Consider the following 19,578-nt stretch of genomic DNA (forward strand, 5'->3'; position numbering starts at 1 on the left):
GGTCATACGAGTGCCCCCCCCCCCCCCACCTCAGTGGGCTGTAAGATTGCAATCAGGCTTGTTCATTAACCATGACCCCATGAATAAGAGTAAATAAATTTAATACATATAGAATACTTTATAACGAGTTATAGAAAATTCTTAATCATTTGTATATTGATAGGATCATCATCAACTTCAAATGGTGAAAACAAAACAATTGTTTACACTTTGGACTCAGAGGGAGTGCACGACTCACACAGTTACTGTTGTGCATAATCAGCATACACCTCACTTCATTTGTCTTGGCTTTACGTGTGTATCACTTCAGTCATACCCGGAGAAAAACAATCTACTTGGATGGAAATCAGCAGAATGTGACAACCCTGCATGTGGAAAACAGTCAATAAAACGCCTCGTCGGCTGCACTCAGAACCCAGATGGGCCACAGGTTGCCCACCACAGATCCAGAAGGACAAGAGCAGACGATACTTGGGAACACCACAACCTGGAGGTCCCCCTCCAAGTCACTCATCACCCTGACTTGGAAATATATCTCACCTGATGAAGTGCTCCGAAAGCTAGTGATTCGAAACAAGCCTGTTGGACTTTAACCTGGTGTTATAGACTTCTTACTGTGCCCACCCCAGACCAACGCCGGCATCCCCACATCATGGAAATATATATCGCAATTCCTTCACTGTTGCCAGGGTCAAAATCCTGGAATTCCCTCTCTAATAGAACTGTGGGTGTACCTACACCTCAGGTACAAAAATTATATTTTAAAAAAAGTGTTTTGGAAGCATTCCAAAATAGTTTGCTTTTGAAATTTAGAGTACCCAATTTTTTTTTCCAATTCAGGGGCAATTTAGTGTGGCCAAATTTTTGGGTTGTGGTATGAGACCCATGTAGACACTGGATGAAAACTCCAAATGGACAGTGACCCGGGGCCGTGAGGCAGCAGTGCTAACCACTGCGCCACTCCGCTGCCCCTAAGCATTCCAAAATCATCCAAGGTGCAATTGAAATGCAGGTTCTATCTACTGTACTGGCAGCATCGGTAGAGAAAGAAACAGCTTTAACATTTCGGATGAAAGGTCATCAACCTTTCGCTCACCAGACGTTGCCCGACCTGTTGACTATTTCCAGAATTTTCTACTGATTTTAATTTCAGATTTCCAGCATCCCAGTACCTCACTTTTGTTTTCCTAATATATCTATGTTAAAAGTGTTTTTTATCAGTTATAATTCAGTTCCTGCTTTACTCTAATACGATAAGTTAAGTTACCTATCAGTTTATATCCTCAATAAAAGGCTCACATTTCTTAATATCTAGAGTTGATGGTTTCTCCTGATCTCCTCTTTCCTAGCCCACCAGCCTTGCTGTTTAATCCAGCATATAGAAGATTACAGACAGGTGATATCCTTATACTTGTGTCTGTGCATGCACCAAGGAAAGAGGGAAAAGATGGGACAGATGAAAGAGTAAATCAACAATGTGAATCAATGATATTGGGAAGGTCTCCCGTTACATACTCACTCAAATCGAACAGCGGCTTCTTCCAGAAATTTTTTGTCAAATAGCCAACGAAAAAACAGGTCCAGACTGGAACAGAGATAAGCACAGCTTTAGAGAGCAACCTAGAATCAGGGAATGGTTACGGCACAGGAGACCATTTGGACCATGGTGTCTGTTTGACTCTCTGAAGGAGCAATTCAACTCGTGCCCCTACCTTCCCCCCACCCCAAGAGCCCTGTATTTTCTTCCTTCTCAGATAATAATTCAATTCAGTCTCGAATGCCTCGATTGAATTTTCCTTCACCACACTGCCACATCCTAATCATTCGCTGTTTGAAAAGTTATGTCGCTATTGCACCTTTTGCCAATTACCTTAAATCTGTGCCCTCTGGTTCTCGATTATGCCACCAATGGGAATAGTTTCTCCCTACCCATTCAGTACAAATACCTCAAAACCTCTCAACATTCCTTTCTCCAAGGAAAACAGTCCCAACCTCCCCAAACTTTCTATGTAACTGAAACTCCTCGCCCCCAGAACTATTTTATGACGATCTTAGACCAGACCCCAACAGTCACTAGGACACTGGACCGAAACCCCCGTTTATTTTCTAAGACTGTGTGGACAGATTGATTCGCTCCAGACACGACTGCATGAAGAAATAGGGATTTCATATTTTTAAAACAAAACTTTATTAGGAATACAATATTAAACTAACTTCACACCCAAAAAGAAGTTTACACTTACTTCTTAAACACTACAACACAATTTGTAAGTGAATTGACCAACAAGAAACACACAGCTCTCAATCCATCTCAAAATCAGCAAGGTGTAGAGCAATACTTGCTTTACAGAACAGATTGGAGTCCTGTCAGCACCCCTCCAGACTCTGGCTGGCATGTTTTCAAAAAGCTGGTCCACCTGGCTTAGAATCATAGGATTTACAGTGCAGAAAGAGACCATTTGGCCCAGAGTCCGCATCGGCCCTCTGCACCCTATGTAAGCAAACGCCTCTACCCTGTTCCCAGAACCCCATCTAACCTTTTTGACACTGAGGGGCAATTTATCAAGGCCAATCCACCTAACTACATCTCTGACTGTGGTAGGAAACCGGAGCATCCAAAGGAAACGCACGCAGACACGGGGAGAAAGAGCAAACTCCACACAGAGTCACCCGAGGCCGGAATTGAACCCGGATCCCTTAAGCTGTGAGACAGCAGTGCTAACCACTGTGCCACCGGTGGTTTGTTTCAGATTCGTCCTTGTCCTCAGACAAGACTGCTCTGCTTTAAATATCATTACTATTTTTAAAACTATCCCGATGTGAGATAAAACTGCCTTTACTTGTGGTCAAAACAAGGTTGTCAGATCAGACTTCAATTCTTCTCCAAAACGTTTTCAAAATGTCTCTCTGGATTCCTTAGCACCACCCAACAATGACAATCTCTCCAAGTTGAAAAATAAATGATCTTTCCAGGCTAAAAACAATCAACTCCCCAGGGACTTTCCCCAGTCAAACCACAGTGCATTAGCCCAGACTAAAAAACATTCCTCTGGTCGATTTCACCTCAAAGCGCTGAGGCATAGAATGCAAAAAGAGGGGGGTTATGATGGAGCTGAAAAAAAAAACACTTCTTAAGCCTCAGCTAGAAGCGCAATTCTGGTTCCACACTATAGGATGGATGTGATTGTACTGGAAAGGGTGCAGAGGAGATTCACCAGGGCGGAGCCTGGGCTGGAGCGTTTCAGCTATGAAGAAAGGCTGTTTAGGCTGGAGTTGTCCGCCTTAGAGCAGAGAGGGCTGAGGGGATCTGATTAAGGTGTACAAAATTATGAGCGACATAGATAGGAGGGATAGGAAGGAACTTTTCCCCTTAGTTGACAGGTCAATAACCAGGTGGTTAAGATAAAGGGCAGGAGGTTTAGAGGGGATTGGAGGGAAGAAGTTTTCACCCAGAGGGTGGTGGGAATCTGGTACTTACTGAATGAAAGGGTGGTAGAGGTAGGAACCCTCAACATTTAAGCATTTAGATGAGCACTCGAAACACCATTGCGTACAAGGCTACGGACCAAGTGCTGGAAAACAGGATTAGAATAGATAGGTATTTGATGGTCGGTGCAGACATGATGGGTTGTAAAATTCAACAGGTCTAATTGCTCTCTCAACCTATCCTACTACCTTCAATGACGTGTGCACATGTACACCCTTTGGAATGGTACCTTTTATTTTATATTGTCTCTGCCTTCTCCTACCAAAATGAGTAACGTTACATTTAGAAACACAGAATTTACAGCGCAGAAGGAGGCCATTCGGCCCACCGAGTCTACACCGGCTCTTGGAAAGAGCACCCTTCTTAAGCCCACATGTCCACCATTTCATCGGTCACATGTTCACCCATTTCACCAACTTGCCCATGTCCTTTTTGAAGTTCTACACTTTCCTCCTCCGTTCACAATGCGTCTTAAGTTTGGTATCATCTGCACATTTTGAAATTGTGCCCTGTACACCAAAGTGTAGGTCGTTAATCTATATCCGGAAATGCAGGGGTCCCAACATCAACCCCGAGGAACTCCACTATAGACCTTACTCCAATCCAAAAAACAACTATTAACTACTAGATTGTTTCCTGTCACAGTCAATTCCGTATCCATGTTGCTGCTGGCCCTCTTATTCCACGCATTCAACTTCGCTGATAAGTCTGTTGAGTGGCACTTTATCAAATTCAAAAGCCTTTTGGAAGTCTATGTACATCACAACAGCATTGCCCTCCAACCTTTTCCGTTACCTCACCTGGCTCATCGAACCATTGAGGCTGGACCGGCTGCGTATTTACTCTGTTGCTGCACAAGTCACTTTGAATGCTCTTCCCAATCCATTTTCTTCCTCACTGCTCATGAAAATTAGCTTTAAACTCAACGCTCTTTTGGAGGCTCTGCCCTGAACATGAACAGCTTTACTTTTTGAACATAGAAGTCTCTGCCAAAAGCTCACTCCCAACAATTTCCAGTTCCAGAACCTGCTATACAGATTTTGCAAAGTAAAATATGGGCTACAGCGCTATGACATGTTGTGAAAGGCTTCATACTTGGAAATAAGATTCAGACTCCAGTCTCAACAAAGTAGGGGAGACGTCAGATAAATAAATTATGTTTAAGTAAACTATGGATACCGGTTTTAAAAACAACCAAGGCATTCCAGTAGAATCTAGAAAAATAGAGTTCTGCAGCTTTGAACTATAGCATACACCTCCTTCGCAGCCTAGCTCACAGCAAGCCAGCAGTTTTTTTTTTACTGGGTTGATCGGTTTCTACAAGGGTGGGGGAATACTCAGACAGCAAATCGGCTCCTTTAAGCAGATTATACATTGAGCTTTTTATTCTAAAAAGAGAAAAGAGGGATAATTGCGGGGTGATATCTTCTGCTTATGCTGCTATTAAAGGGCTGACGCCTAGTCGAGTGCCCATCACACCTACATTAAAGCACTGACACAAGGATCAGTTTATACTACTTCATTCTTTGTATTTGCCCCTAGGTGAAAGCGCTGACGCTGCTTGCACAGTGGCAGAATACATACTGCACATGTGTGGAGAATTGCAACATCTCCTGCATGTTGAAGTGTCTTTTTAAACACAACTAACTCACCTGCTGAGACCCAGAGATGGTAGAATCAAGACCATGAATACAAGGAAAGTGTAGCACTTGTGCATTGTGGTTCGATTTTCCCCCGATCTGAAAAAAAGACATGCAGTGATTAAAACGTACACAAAATCTGCAGGTCTTTGTGACTGGTAGCACACTCACCGCTCGAGTCAGAAGGTCCTGGGTTCAAGTGCCACGTCCAGAGACATGAGCACAATAGCATCGTGGGAGCATTTGCACTCCGAGGCAGCCATCTTTCAGACAAGATGTCCGATGGCACCAATCGGGTGGATGCAAAAAACCCATGGAACTTCTCAAACAGAAAAGGCAATTTCCGTGGTGACCGGACTAATATTTACCAGTCAATGAACATCACTAAAATATATCAATTTCTTGTTATGCAATGGGGAGGTGGTGGCATAGCGGTATTGTCACTGGACTAGTAATCCAGTGACCCTGAGCACTCTGGGGTCCCAGGTTCAAATCTCTTCAGGGCAGATGGTGAAATTCTGAATTCAATAAAAATCTGGAATTAAAAGTCTAGTGATGAACATGAAATCATTGTCGATTGTTGTTAAAAATCCATCTGGTTCACTCATGTCCTTTAGGGAAGGAAATCCCGATAATCTTTCACCTCTTTGCTCATCAAAAATGTATCTTTCTCTTCCTTAAAAATATTCAAAGACTCTGCTTCCACTGGAAGAGAGTTCCAAAGACTCTCATCCCTCTGGAAAAAATAAAAGTCACATCTCAGCAACACCTTTACTTTTAAACAGTCACCCCTAGTTTTAGATTTTTCCAAATAAGGAAACATTCTCTTCACATCCACTTTTTCAAGACCTCTAAGGATCTTTAAACGTTTTAATCAAGTCACCTCTTACTCTTCTAAACTCCTAACCTCGCCAATCTTTCCTCATAAGACAATGTGCCCATTCCTGGTAGTGTATCAGTCTAGTAAACCTTGGCTGAGGGTTTACATCTTTCCTTAAATAAGGAGACTAATACCGTACACAATACTCCATATGCGGTCTCACCAGTCCCCTGTATAACCTCCCTACTTTTGAAATCAATTCCCCTCACAATAAACAATAACACTATTAGCTTTCCTAATTTATTGCTGTGCCTGCATACTCGCCTTTTGTGATTCATGCACTCTTGCCCTTCCCCTTTTCAGCATCACGTAAGTTAGTCCATTGCAGACTGTCATATCTTTACCTCACTCAGTGGAAATGAGTATGATTGTTTGTTGATAGACAAGAACCCACACAACATCAGTAATCCATCTTAGATAGGGAGCACTAAAGCACATATAAATCGACCATGCATTTTCCATGCTGAATGTGCAGCAGCAGGAGCTACTCAGACCATAGAAATCTCTGGATTTGCTATCAAACTGCTCCAAGATGTCAGTCAATATTGAAGTAAACTGAGCATCTCAGAACACAGCCCCACTGATCTAAAATGGCAAATCGGAGTAAGAGAAAAAACATTTTAAATGAAGGAAAACAACATTTTAAGCATTTTTTGCATAGTTCAGATAAAAGCAGCAATTTGAATGGAAAGAATTTCCTATCAATTTGCACCTTCCGTAAGGAACATTGTAGAGTTTTCTTCTGCATGCCGACACTCCTTGTGATGGATGACATTATTTGCATTTGCATGGCTCATCTTAATTTTCAAATGGCTCCAAGCACTTATACAAAACAGTTGGCTCATCTCAAAAATTGTAAGCCATAAATCATTCAATGGAGGGCAAGATGCGGTCAACAATAATTAGATATATAACCAGTTAATTTGTTTTCATGTGGGGTATTTGCTGAAGGATGAATGTTGGTTGGAGCACTGGAAAAATTGCCTGCTCTGCTCTGAATAGTGCCATAGAATTATAATCTCCAACTGAGCAGGTATTCAAAGCCTTGGCTGAACATCTGAAAGTATGTCATCCCTCAATGTAATGCCCCTCAAAATCAATCTGTTCTCAGGCACTGACTTCATATTAATGACAAAGTACACCAAAAAATCTCAACATAATGCAGGCTATATCAGATTCCAACTTTGAATAGATACCTCAGTTACACACAGCATGAGGATTCAACCACAGCAATTACATGGCATTTTCATAGGCACATGAACACCCAAAACAGAAATACAGAATTAAATGAAAATACCTTGTCCAATGTGCTTCAAAAAATCCTGAGTAGTAAACTATGGTTGGGAGAAGCGCGGAGAAAGCCCACAGTAGAAGTGTTGGGAAAAACTGCGTTATGATGGGATTCTGCCGAGACAGAAATTGAAAAGAAAGCAAGTTTAAGATTTTTGATGTTTGGGGTCAAGAGGTTAAAAGGTCAGAGTTTATCATTGACAAATGACAATTGATAATAAGCAGAGTGCAAATTCTGACTGTGACTCCATTGGCTGATCTAAAGGCACATACACCGTAAGCTGTAAAGCCAAAGACAGACATTTGTGCCAACCACCACTGGTTCTATTTGTGTTACAGTAAGTCATTCCTGGACTATATAAAGAGAGGTAACTTTCATCAACCAGAAAGCCATTCACTAGCCAGAGCTTTCTTTGGAATTACAGGGTGAAGCATATCAAAGTTAAATGTCATCAGATATTGATGACTTTATTAATTTTACCAAGCACAATGGGCTGAATGGCTGAGAGTTCTGATGATTTCAGAGAGCCACCCTTGACCACAAGTAGATTTTGCTTGTTACTTTTGAGCCCTTTACATGGTGGGGGATATTGATGCTATGAAAAATGTTCATAAGGTGGGCCACTCAATTGAAGACTAGAATAAATGTAATTAGTTATCACAATAGACTTAAAACAGTTGGGACTTATTGCTTAGGAAAGTGCAAACTTGGTGGAGAAATGATTGAAGTAATTAAAATGATGCATGGTTTATGGTTGGTCCATAAAATTGATTGGATTGATCAAGGGGAACAAGTTATGATAATTATGGAACTAGGTAAGATGCCAACAGGAAAATCTTTTTATGAGTCTGTTGACCTATGGGACATGTTGCCCTAAGCGCAATAAGTGTGGATTCCCTGCAAGCATTCCAATTAGTGGCCAAGAGGGGTTACTGGGAGTGGAAAGGGGCGAGCATCATCATTCATTGTGGTCTTCTAGACATCAGTTGTAAATTAGCATAAGATTTTCCCTCTAGTTTCTGTGCTTTTTCTAGGAGACTGCGTGTGTGTGCATGTATGTGGATTAGTGGGCAGCACGGTAGCACAAGTGGATAGCACTGTGGCTTCACAGCGCCAGGGACCCAGATTCGATTCCCGGCGGGGTCACGGTCTGTGCGGAGTCTGCACGTTCTCCCAGTGTGTGCGTGGGTTTCCTCCGAGTGCTCTGGTTTTCTCCCACAGTCCAAAGATGTGCAGGTTAGGTGGATTGGCCATGATAAAATGCCCTTAGTGACCAAAAAAAAAAGATCAGGAGGGGTTATTGGGTTACGGGGATAGGGTGGCAGTAAGGGCTTAAGGGGGTTGGTGCAGACTCGATGGGCTGAATGGCCTCCTTCTGCACTGTACGTTCTATGTACATATGTGAAGTAATGGCAATATTTCCAGGATGGTGCAGGCAATGGACAGACTAGTCTACTCATGCCCTTTCTGTACGCTTGAATTCCAGCTATATTGGCAAAGCTCAAACCTTCACTCAGACAGGAACAGGATTAGGAGGTTGAATAAAAAAAAAGGATTTAAAAAAATGTTGATACACCAAAACTTACATTTAAGTATTCAACAGGCTTCGTAACATTGAATTTGTCCATTGTCGTAATAATAATAGCAGGAGTGGTCAAGAAGAAAAGTAGAATAAAAAGGATACAATTGATGATGAAGCAGCGGAGCCACCATGAAATTCCTCTCAATGACAAGTGCTCCCTGTGTAAATAAAAATATTCTACTTACTATAATTGTACCTTAAGGCAATCAGCTACCCAACTCTCAATAGATTTTGCAGGACACACCTGGAGTGAAAACATTTAGACAAAGATGATGGATTTGATCTCGTCCTACTGAAGGAAGGAGAAGCAGAGATTTATCAACATTTTTGAGGCCTGGGTGGAGTCGCCACACCAGTGGGAACAGAACACTGGACCAACAACCAAAGGTCACAAGTTCAAATTCTACCAAGATTAACTATGAAATGGAATTCAATAAATCTTATGGGAATTTAGCATCAAAAAAATGACCATATATAATCATAAAAAGTTTCATTAATGATCTTAAGGGACAAGAATTTGCCATGCTGATCCCATCTAGCCTACATTAAATGCCAAGCCACATACATGGTTGACTTTCAATGTCCTTTCAAGTGGTCTGGCAAGATGGTTAAGCAGCCATGATAAAACAGGAGAGAAATATTGCTGGATCAAGACGAGATTTGGGCCATCATAGTTCAATCTACATTTAAAAACTCTCTCTTAAACACTTGAAGAATGGTGTCAGAATTGAGAAAGCAATTCCAGGGTAAATGGCTGCCGCTTTTCATCTCAGCCCTTCAATCTGTACAGATAGCAGAATTGTCATTGGTGCATTACACAGCTCTAATTCCCCTGCAAGTCACACTGCATTCCTTCATTGATGCAGGATCAAAACCTTGAAATTCCCTACCTTGTGCATTAGCTTCATGGGTCGAAGCAGCTGAAGGAGGCTCAACACAACTTACGCAACTCAAAAATAGGGACAATAAATAAATGCAGCATTGTTAGTTTTTTGAATTATGCGACTGACTACCCAGTGGAGAATGTGCTTTATAATTCACATATGAAGCAAGGCCAACAAGATTACCTGCCATCAATACTGACACAAAGTAATATCTTACCAGTAAATATTGTGGGGATCAGGGGCATAGCTCACACTCCAGTTTGAAGCATGGAGAAACTCGCTGTTCGAAGATCTCTGAGGCTCTCCACTGAATATACAGCCCTGACACTTGCAGGCATTGAAGTCTCTGAGAATTCTGCGGGAATAAAATTAAGTGTGATAGCAATGCTAAATCCTCCGTGTGAAGTTGGATAATGCATCATTTAAGAGGCCAGAGCTCTATGCAAGACAAAACTTATCATTCCGTTAAGATTTGGATATGCTGAAACCAACCAGTCTCTTTAACACTGGGATTTCTGCTTATATTCACTGAGATTCAGGCAAACCTACAAATGAACACCTTACAGTGATACTAACTGGACTAGCAGTGGGAAGTTCATTCATGCTTGTGTTAGTAAACTGCATGGTTATATTTGGTTAATCTATTTGAGGTGCCCATAAACCTGTCCTCTTGCAAACCTTCATCGAAGCATTCTCTATGGGTAAGTAGTGCACTTCTACAGAAAAAACATGTATGCAACATCAAATCAGCCAAATCTGTACTGTTCTCAGTAGCATGCTTTGGTGGGATGGCAATGAGCTTCTGCGCTGACCAAACCAAACAACAAAGAAAACTTGCTCATATGCAGCAATATTCCCGTTTGAAGAGGAATACAATGACCTCACCAGCAGTATTGGACCTCCACGCATATTCTAGAATCCACAGATTCCCATTTGCAAGCCTACAATATAGAGTCACAAACAGACTGCAAGGTCAAAAGACATTGCATCACTCACAAACTGCAAGGCATTGTGTGTGGAACAACACAAGGGTTAAGCTGACATCATGAAACCAAAGATTGGTCATCAATCTCAAGATGCACCTCACCCTTGTAACTCCAAATCTGCATTATTATTGCAGAAGGTATGTATAACTGGAACTCCACCAGCCAGCTGAAAATAGTGCAATCACTGCCAGGTAATAACATCAGAAAACATAGCATGGATTGCTGTGTCATGTTTTGTTGGTTTCAGCTTCATTTTTGGCATAAATGCCCTGACATCCAAAGCGCAGGACCATTCTAGGTGAAGCTTTAGAAGCGTGTTGCCATAGCAAGATTGAATTTCAGTAATTTTCTGACAAATATTGAAAAACAAGAACCACAGTCAGTGAATAAGGAATACAATTTTGTGATTACAAAAAAATGATAAATGATCGAATGACACAACCGGAGACCTAACTGTTCTCCAGTTCCTTGGTGTGAAGATACAATGAGTTATGTCATAGAATTGTTATGGGCCAGGATTTAGAGAACCCAAAAGTTTATCATGGAGTTCACCTGACCCACAACTTTTAATAGATTGTGGTTATGGGGAACACACGGGCCTAGTTTACAGGTGTGGTGCAACAGAGCGTTAAAGTATTTTAAAATTAAAACAATGTTTATTTACGAAAGCAGTTAACACTTTATAAACCCACAGTAAACATCTTAACAACTAACACCACCAATCAGCCCTACAGATACAATATTCTATAAGTAACCCTTAATCTTTCCTTGCAACATCCATAGACAAAATACTCTTTTTAACACAGAGATCAGGTTTAAATTCACTACTGAGAGCAGTTATCACTGTTAAATTAGCAAGTGATCTGAAGACAAAAGAAAAAATGCTGGAAAATCTCAGCAGGTCTTTCAGCATCTGTCGGGAGAGAAAAGAGCTAACCTTTCGAGTCCAATGACTCTTTGTCAAAAGAAGATCTGAAGCCATTCCTTTCATACAGAGACAGACCAGAATTACACCTGGTCTCTCTGGATGCAGCTCCCAATCTGCAAAATGAAACTAAACACACCCTGTAGCTGCCTGCTCAAAAACGAAAGTGAAAGACAGACAGCCCAGCTCCACCCACACTCTGACATCACTGCAGCTATTCGATAAACATACATTTCTTAAAGGTATATCCACTACAGCTATTTAATAAACACCCAGTTCTTAAAGGTTCTCTCACATGACAGGATTGTTAGAAACTTTGAAGAGTTACGGCAGAAGAGGCCATTCAGCCACACATGCCAATGTTAGCCCACTGAAGGAACAATTCACCTTGTTCCACTTTCCTGCCTTTTCCTTGCAGTCGTGCAAATCTTGCCCTTTTGGACAGTGACCAATGCTTTAATTGACCCTGCCTCCACACTCTCAGGTAGAACATTCCAGATTCTAACCATTTACTAGGTCTTTCCTCATATTGGCATAGCATTTTTTTGCCACCTTAAATCTGTGCCCTCTTATTCTCCACTCTTCCACCAATTGAAACAGTTTATCCCCCGTCTACTCTGTCCACGGCCCATATAGAACATAGAACAGTACAGCACAGAACAGGCCCTTCGGCCCTCAATGTTGTGCCGAGCCATGATCACCCTACTCAACCCCACGTATCCACCCTATACCCGTAACCCAACAACCCCCCCTTAACCTTACTTTTATTAGGACACTACGGGCAATTTAGCATGGCCAATCCACCTAACCCGCACATCTTTGGACTGTGGGAGGAAACCGGAGCACCCGGAGGAAACCCACGCACACAGGGGGAGGACGTGCAGACTCCACACAGACAGTGACCCAGCCGGGAATCGAACCTGGGACCCTGGAGCTGTGAAGCATTTATGCTAACCACCATGCTACCCTGCTGATTTTCAATACTTCTCAACCTTCTCTTCTCCAAGAGGAACAGTCCCAACTTTTCTCTACACAATCATTCTCAATAAATACTTTGTAATCTCGCTCACGCCTTCATATCCTTCCTAAAGAACGAAGTATATTGAACATTGAATCTTACAATTACAGAAATTTCACTACAGGAGGCAACTATTCAATCCATTGCAGGTCAGTCAGTACGAGAACCTGAGCTGAACGCATTTACTGAATTCCCATTTGGGCAGCTCGGTAGCACATCAGTTGTGTGACACGGTAGCACAGTGGTTAGCACTGTTGCTTCACCACGGCCAGGGTCCCAAGTTCGATTCCCGGCTTGGTCACTATCTGTGCGGTGTCTGCACATTCTCCCAGCGTCTGCATGGGTTTTCTCAAGGTGCTCCGGTTTCCTCTCACAAATCCCGAAAGACATGCTGTTAGGTCAATTGGACATTTTGAATTCTCCCTCAGTGTACCCGAACAGGCGCCGGAATGTGGCGACTAGGGGGCTTTCACGATAACTTCATTGCAGTGTTACTTGTGACAATAATAAAGATGACGTATGATGATGACGTATGGATAATGTTACAGTATACCTCAATCAAAATTAATATTCGAATCAATGGTACCCATCTGTCTCTGTGGTGCATCTTTTGTGGCCAAAAAGGGCGATTCAAGAGTGGCAATCCATTCCTCAGCTGGCACAGATGAATAGCATTGGCCCAAGGTTGGCTGATATTTTTTCCTTCTGGCTGGGTTCTTTCCCCCTCCAAACATCTGGTCATTTCTTTTGTCCTCTGCTTTTTCCATGCCATCCTGACTTCATCCTTTCTCCAGATACTCTGGTCAGCAGCAAGGACTTTTCATGCACTAACTCTGATACCAGTCAACATGAAGTCTTGCTTATAGACATCCTTGTGTCAGACGTGGGTGACCTGTTGGTTTTGTGCAGATAGCAAGCTCATAGCATAAGCATGTCTTTGAGGATGCGGCCTTTATTAATTCATCTCAAATGATGCAGCCATTTGAGTCACTGCTGATTCAAGAGAAGGAAGAAAATGTAACTGGTTTGATTATTAAGTTTGCGGATGACGCAAAGGTTGGTGGAATTGCGGATAGCGATGAGGACTGTCAGAGGATACAGCAGGATATAGATTGGTTGGAGACTTGGGTGGAGAGATGGCAGATGGAGTTTAATCCGGACAAATGTGAGGTAATGCATTTTGGAAGGTCTAATACAGATGGGAAATATACAGTAAATGGCAGAACTCTTAAGAGGATTGATAGCCAGAGGGATCTGGGTGTACAGGTACATAGATCACTGAAACTGGCAACGCAGGTGGAGAAGGTAGTCAAGAAGGTATACGGCAACATTAATCGCCCCGTGTCTGCGCGGGTTTCACCCTCACAACCCAAAGATTTGCAGGTTAGGTGGACTGGTCACGCCAAATTGCCCATTAATTGGCAAAAAAAATATTTGGGCAATCTAAATTTATAATTAAAAAAATGCTTGCCTTCATTGGCCGGGGAATTGAGTTAAACATTGGCAAGTCATGTTGCAGCTTTATAGAACCTTAGTTAGGCCGCCGTTGGAATAGAGTGTTCAATTCTGGTCGCCACACTACCAGAAAGATGTGGAGGATTTGGAGTGTGTGCAGAAAAGATTTACCAGGAAGATGCCTGGTATGGAGGGCATGAGCTATGAGGAGAGGTTGAAGAAACTCTGTTTGTTCTCACTGGAAGGCAGAGGTTGAGGGGCGACCTGATAGAGGTCTACAAGATTATGAGGGGCATGGACAGAGTGGATAGTCAGAAGCCAGGGTGGGAGAGTCAATTACTAGGGGACATATTTTGAGGTGCGTGGGGTAAGGTTTAAAGGAGATGTGCAAGGCAAGTTTTGTTTCCACAAAGGGTGGTGGGAGCCTGGAACTCGTTGCCAGGGGAAGTAGTGGAAGTAGATACGAAAGTGACTTTTATGGGGCGTCTTGACAAATACATGATTGGATAGGAAGAGAGATCCCCGGAAGGGTAGGGGTTTTATTTCAAACGGCAGCATAGTCGGTGCAAGCTTTGGAGGGCCGAAGGGCTTGTTCCTCTGTTGTAATTTTCTTTGTTCTTTGACAAATATGCTGGGGATTCCTGCACAGTGATGTGTGTGCAAGAACACAAGAAATAGTAGATGCTATGGTCTGTTGAGCCTGTATTGCCATTCAAAGGGATCATGGCTGACCTTGGGCTTTAATTCAATTTTCACTCCTGCATCTCATATTCTTTATTTCTCTGAGACCAAAAATCTTCTGTCCCAGCCTTAAATGTATTCAACAATGGAACATCCACATCTCTGTGGTGGAGAGTTACAAAGATTCACCACTCTGAATGAAGTAATTTCTCATTGCAGTCCTAAAATGATTAGCCCTTCATCCTGAAGCTGTGCCCAGTATTTTAGACTCTCCAAACAGCAGAAACAATCTCCCAGCATCTATCCTATCAAGCCCCAACACAGTTTTGTCAGGTTTCAATGAGGTAATTTCTTATTCTTTAAATTTAAATTCCAGAAAATATAAGCCTGATTTCCTTATCCTTTCACCATAGGACAACCCTCTCACCCCAAGGACAAATCTAGTGAACATTTGCTGTACCGTCTCCAATGCCCCTTACTTTCCAAAGATGTGTAGGTTAGATGGGATTGCAGGAATAGGGCAGGAATTTGGCCAAGATATGGTGCCCTTTCAGAGGGCTGGTGCAGACTCGATGGGCAGAATGGTCTCCTTCTGCACTATAGGCATTCTATGGATCCTTACTAATTAACCATGCTTCATTATACAATACTAGATCTAAGATAGCTTTACCCCTAGTCGGTTCTGGGACGTATTGTTCCAAGAAACTGTCACTAAAACATTCTACAAATTAATCTTCCAGATCACTCGTCAATTTGATTGTCCCAGTTTAAAGCTTAATGTCCCCCACAATTATTACATTGCCTTTGTTACAGGCTCCAATAATTACTTATTTAATGTCCTGCCCAATGCATGACTACTGCTGGGGCACCGACAAACTACTCCCATCAGTGTTTCTGACTCTTGCTATTCCTGATTTCCACCTGTACTGATTCTACTTCATGATCTTGAGGCCAAGTCCTTTCTCACTATTGATTTTAGGTCATCAGGCTCACCCCTACAAGAAGAAACATCCTCTGGGTATCTATCCAACAAATCCCCTCAGGACGTTGTTTCAAAAAGATCACCTTTCACTCTTCTAAATTCCAATGGATACAGTTCTAAACTATTCCACCTTTTGTCATTAGATAACCACTTAATCCCAGGAATGAGTCCAGTGAACCTTCTCTGAACTACTTATAAAGCAATTACATATATTTTTTCAACGAGGGATCCGAAACTGCGCACAGTACTCCAGATGTCCAAAGGTGTGCAGGTTAGATAGACTGGCCATGCCAAACTGCCCTTTAAGTGTTCAAAGGTTAGGTAGGGTTACGGGGATAGGGTGGGGGTGGGGGTGGGTGAACAAAGAATGTAGCACAGGAACAGGCCTGTTGGCCCTCCAGGCCTGTGCCGACCATGGTACCTGCCAAAAAACAAAACTGTCTGCACTTATGATTCTGTATTCTTCCATTCCCGTTCATTTGTCTAGATACCCCTTAAATGTCGTTATTGTACCTGTCCCACCTCCTCCCCAGGCAGCGTGTTCCATATACTTACCACCCTCTGTGTGAAAAAACTTGCCTCGCACTATCTGTTCTAAACTTTTCCCCACGCACTTTAAACCTATGTCTCCTAGACTTGATATTCCGACTCCATGAAAGAGCGTCTGACTATCCACTTTCTCCATGCCGCTCAATCTTATAGAATCCTATCAGGTCGCCTCTCAACCTCTGTCGTTCCAGTGAAAACAGACCGAGTTTATCTAACCTCTCCTCATACCTGCCCTCCATACCAGACAACATCCTAGTAAAAGATAAAAGCAAATTACTGCGGATGCTGGAATCTGAAACGAAAGGGAAAATGCTGGAAAATCTTAGCAAGTCTGGCAGCATTTGTAGGGAGAGAAAAGATCTAACGTTTCGAGTCCGATGACTCTTTGTCAAAGCTACTTCGACAAAGAATCATCGGACTCGAAACGTTAGCTCTTTTCTCTCCCTACAGATGCTGCCAGACTTGCTGAGATTTTCCAGCATTTTCCCTTTCGTTTCAACATCCCAGTAAACTGCTTCTGCACTCTCTCCAAAGCATTCATATCCTTCTGGTAGTGTGGCAACCAGAATTGTACACAACATTCCAAATGAGGCCAACTTAGGGTCCTGTACAGCTGCAACACGACTTGCCAATTTTTATATTCAATGCCCCGACCGATGAAGGCCAGCATGCCGTATGCCTTCTTGACCATCTTATCCACATGCGTTGCCACTTTCAGTGATCAGTGGACATGCAGGCCCAGATCTCTCTGCCTGCCAGTACTCGCAAGAGTTTTGCCATTTATTGTGTAATTCCTACATGCATTGGACCTTTCAAATTGCATTACCTACTTGTTCTGATTAAGCTCCACCTGCTATTTCTCTGCCCAAGACTCCAACCAGTTTATATCATCCTCTGACAATCCTCGTCACTATCCGCAACTCCATCAATTTTTGTGTCGTCTGCGAATTTACTAATCAGACCAGCTACATTTTCTTCCAAATTGTTTATCTGCACAACGAACAGCCAAGGTCCCAGAACCGATCCCTGTGGAATGCCGCTAACCACAGCCTTCCATTCAGAAAAGCACCCTTCTACTGCTACCTGTAGTGATCTCCAAGTGCAGGTACATAAGGGGTTAATGTGTAATCAGTAGCATCAGATGATCACTAGAGGGCCGGACCAACAGGAGTACAAAAGCAACCGCACTGTGCCTCCCTCTCTCTCTCTCTCTCTCTTTCGGGTGTACTGTGACCAGGACAGGAGTACCAGATTAGCTCAGGTGGTTAGTGTAGTTAAGCATAGTTACTGTAGTTAGATCTTGTTGACCTTATCACTAGTATTAATATTAAAGGAAAGAACTCACGCAATTATTGTTATAGTTACTCAATAAACCTTTAGTTACTACTGGACGAATTCGAGTCTTCTTCATCGAGATTCAGAAAACCTCATCAGCAACCGAGGTTTGAGTAACGCATATTACACTCTGTAATATGTCAAAACATACAAAGAAGTGTAATAAAAGATGATACAGGAGTGTAATAATAATAATAATAATCAATTATTGTTACAAGTAGGCTTCAAATGAAGTTACTGTGAAAAGCCCCGAGTCGCCACACTCCGGCACCTCTTCGGGGAGGCCGGTACGGGAATTGAACCCGCGCTGCTGGCATTATTGTGCATTACAAGCCAGCTGTTTAGCCCACTGTGCTAAATCAGCCCCTGATAATAAAAGACTACCCTCTGTCTTCTGTGCCCAAGCCAGTTCTGTATCCAACTTGCCAGCTCGCCTCTGATCCCATGTGACTTCACCTATTGTACCAGTCTACCATGAGGTGCCTTGTCAAAGGCTTTACTGAAGTCCATGTATACAGCATCTACTGCCTTTCCCTCATCTATCATCTTTATCATCCTTGAAAAACTCGATCAAATCAGTAAGGCACGACCTTCCCTTCACAAAACCATGCTGTCCATCACTAATAAGTCCATTTGTTTCCAAATGTGAGTAAATCGGTCTCTAAGAATCTTTTCCAATAATTTCACTAACACTGACGCAAGGTTCACTGGCCTATAATTTCCTAGATTTTCCCTGCTGTCCTTCTTAAACATTGGAACAACATTGGCTGCTCGCCAGTCCTCTGGAACTTCATCTGTAGCCAATGAGGATTACAAAGATTACCATCAAGGCCCCAGCAATTTCCTCCCTTGCCTCACTCAGTATTCCCGGGTAGATCCTATCAGGCCCTGGGTCTTATCTACTTTAATGATTTTAAGATGCGCGACACCTACTCTTTATTAATATCATAGAACAGTACAGCACAGTACGGGCCCTTCGGCCCTCGATGTTGTGCCGACCCGTGAAACCATCTGAAGCCTATCTGACCTACACTATTCCATTTTCATCCATATGTCTATCCAGTGACCACTTAAATGCCCTTAAAGTTGGCGAGTCTACTACTGTTGCAGGCAGGGCGTTCCACACCCCTACTACTCTCTGAGTAAAGAAACTGCCTCTGACATCTGTCCGATATCTACCACCCCTCAATTTAAAGCCATGTCCCCTCGTGTTGGTCATCACCATCCGAGGAAAAAGACTCTCACTGTCCACCCTATCTAACCCTCTGACTATCTTATATGTCTATATTAAGTCACCTCTCAGCCTTCTCCTCTCTAATGAAAACAACCTCAAGTCCCTGAGCCTTTCCTCGTAAGACCTTCCCTCCATACCAGGCAACATCCGAGTAAATCTCCTCTGAACCCTTTCCAAAGCTTCCACATCCTTCCTATAATGTGGTGACCAGAACTGCACGCAGTACTCCAGGAGCGGCCGCACCAGAGTTATGTACAGCTGCAGCATGACCTCGTGGCTCCGAAACTCAATCCCCCTACTGATAAAGGCTAGCACACCATATGCCTTCTTAACAGCCCTATTAACCTGGGTGGCAACTTTCAGGGATTTATGTACCTGGATGCCGAGATCTCTCTGTTCATCTACACTACCAAGAATCTTGCCATTAGCCCAGTACTCTGCATTCCTGTTACTCCTTCCAAAGTGAACCACCTCACACTTTTCCGCATTAAACTCCATCTGCCACCTCTCAGCCCAGTTCTGCAGCTTATCTATGTCCCTCTGTATCCTATAACATCCTTCAGCACTATCCACAACTCCACCGACCTTCGTGTCATCTGCAAATTTACTAACCCATCCTTCTACACCCTCTTCCAGGTCATTTATAAAA

The 19,578-nt window shown here is 42.8% G+C and overlaps 1 protein-coding gene across 3 annotated transcripts in view; it reads right to left on the reverse strand.

Moving 5' to 3' along the window:
- LOC119967011 (CSC1-like protein 2) overlaps positions 1–19,578 on the reverse strand; it is a 235,052-nt gene that overhangs the window by 30,346 nt on the left and 185,128 nt on the right. For all 3 annotated transcript variants that reach the window (XM_038799002.1, XM_038799003.1, XM_038799004.1), the window contains 5 exons: positions 9,982–10,119; positions 8,885–9,038; positions 7,305–7,411; positions 5,140–5,226; positions 1,520–1,585 (listed from right to left, as the gene is read on the reverse strand). In XM_038799002.1, coding sequence (XP_038654930.1) covers positions 1,520–1,585; positions 5,140–5,226; positions 7,305–7,411; positions 8,885–9,038; positions 9,982–10,119 — 552 coding nt within the window. The remainder of the gene's footprint in view (positions 1–1,519; positions 1,586–5,139; positions 5,227–7,304; positions 7,412–8,884; positions 9,039–9,981; positions 10,120–19,578) is intronic.

Source organism: Scyliorhinus canicula, chromosome 6 (genome assembly GCF_902713615.1).
Source record: "Scyliorhinus canicula chromosome 6, sScyCan1.1, whole genome shotgun sequence".
Taxonomy (NCBI): Eukaryota; Metazoa; Chordata; class Chondrichthyes; order Carcharhiniformes; family Scyliorhinidae; genus Scyliorhinus; species Scyliorhinus canicula.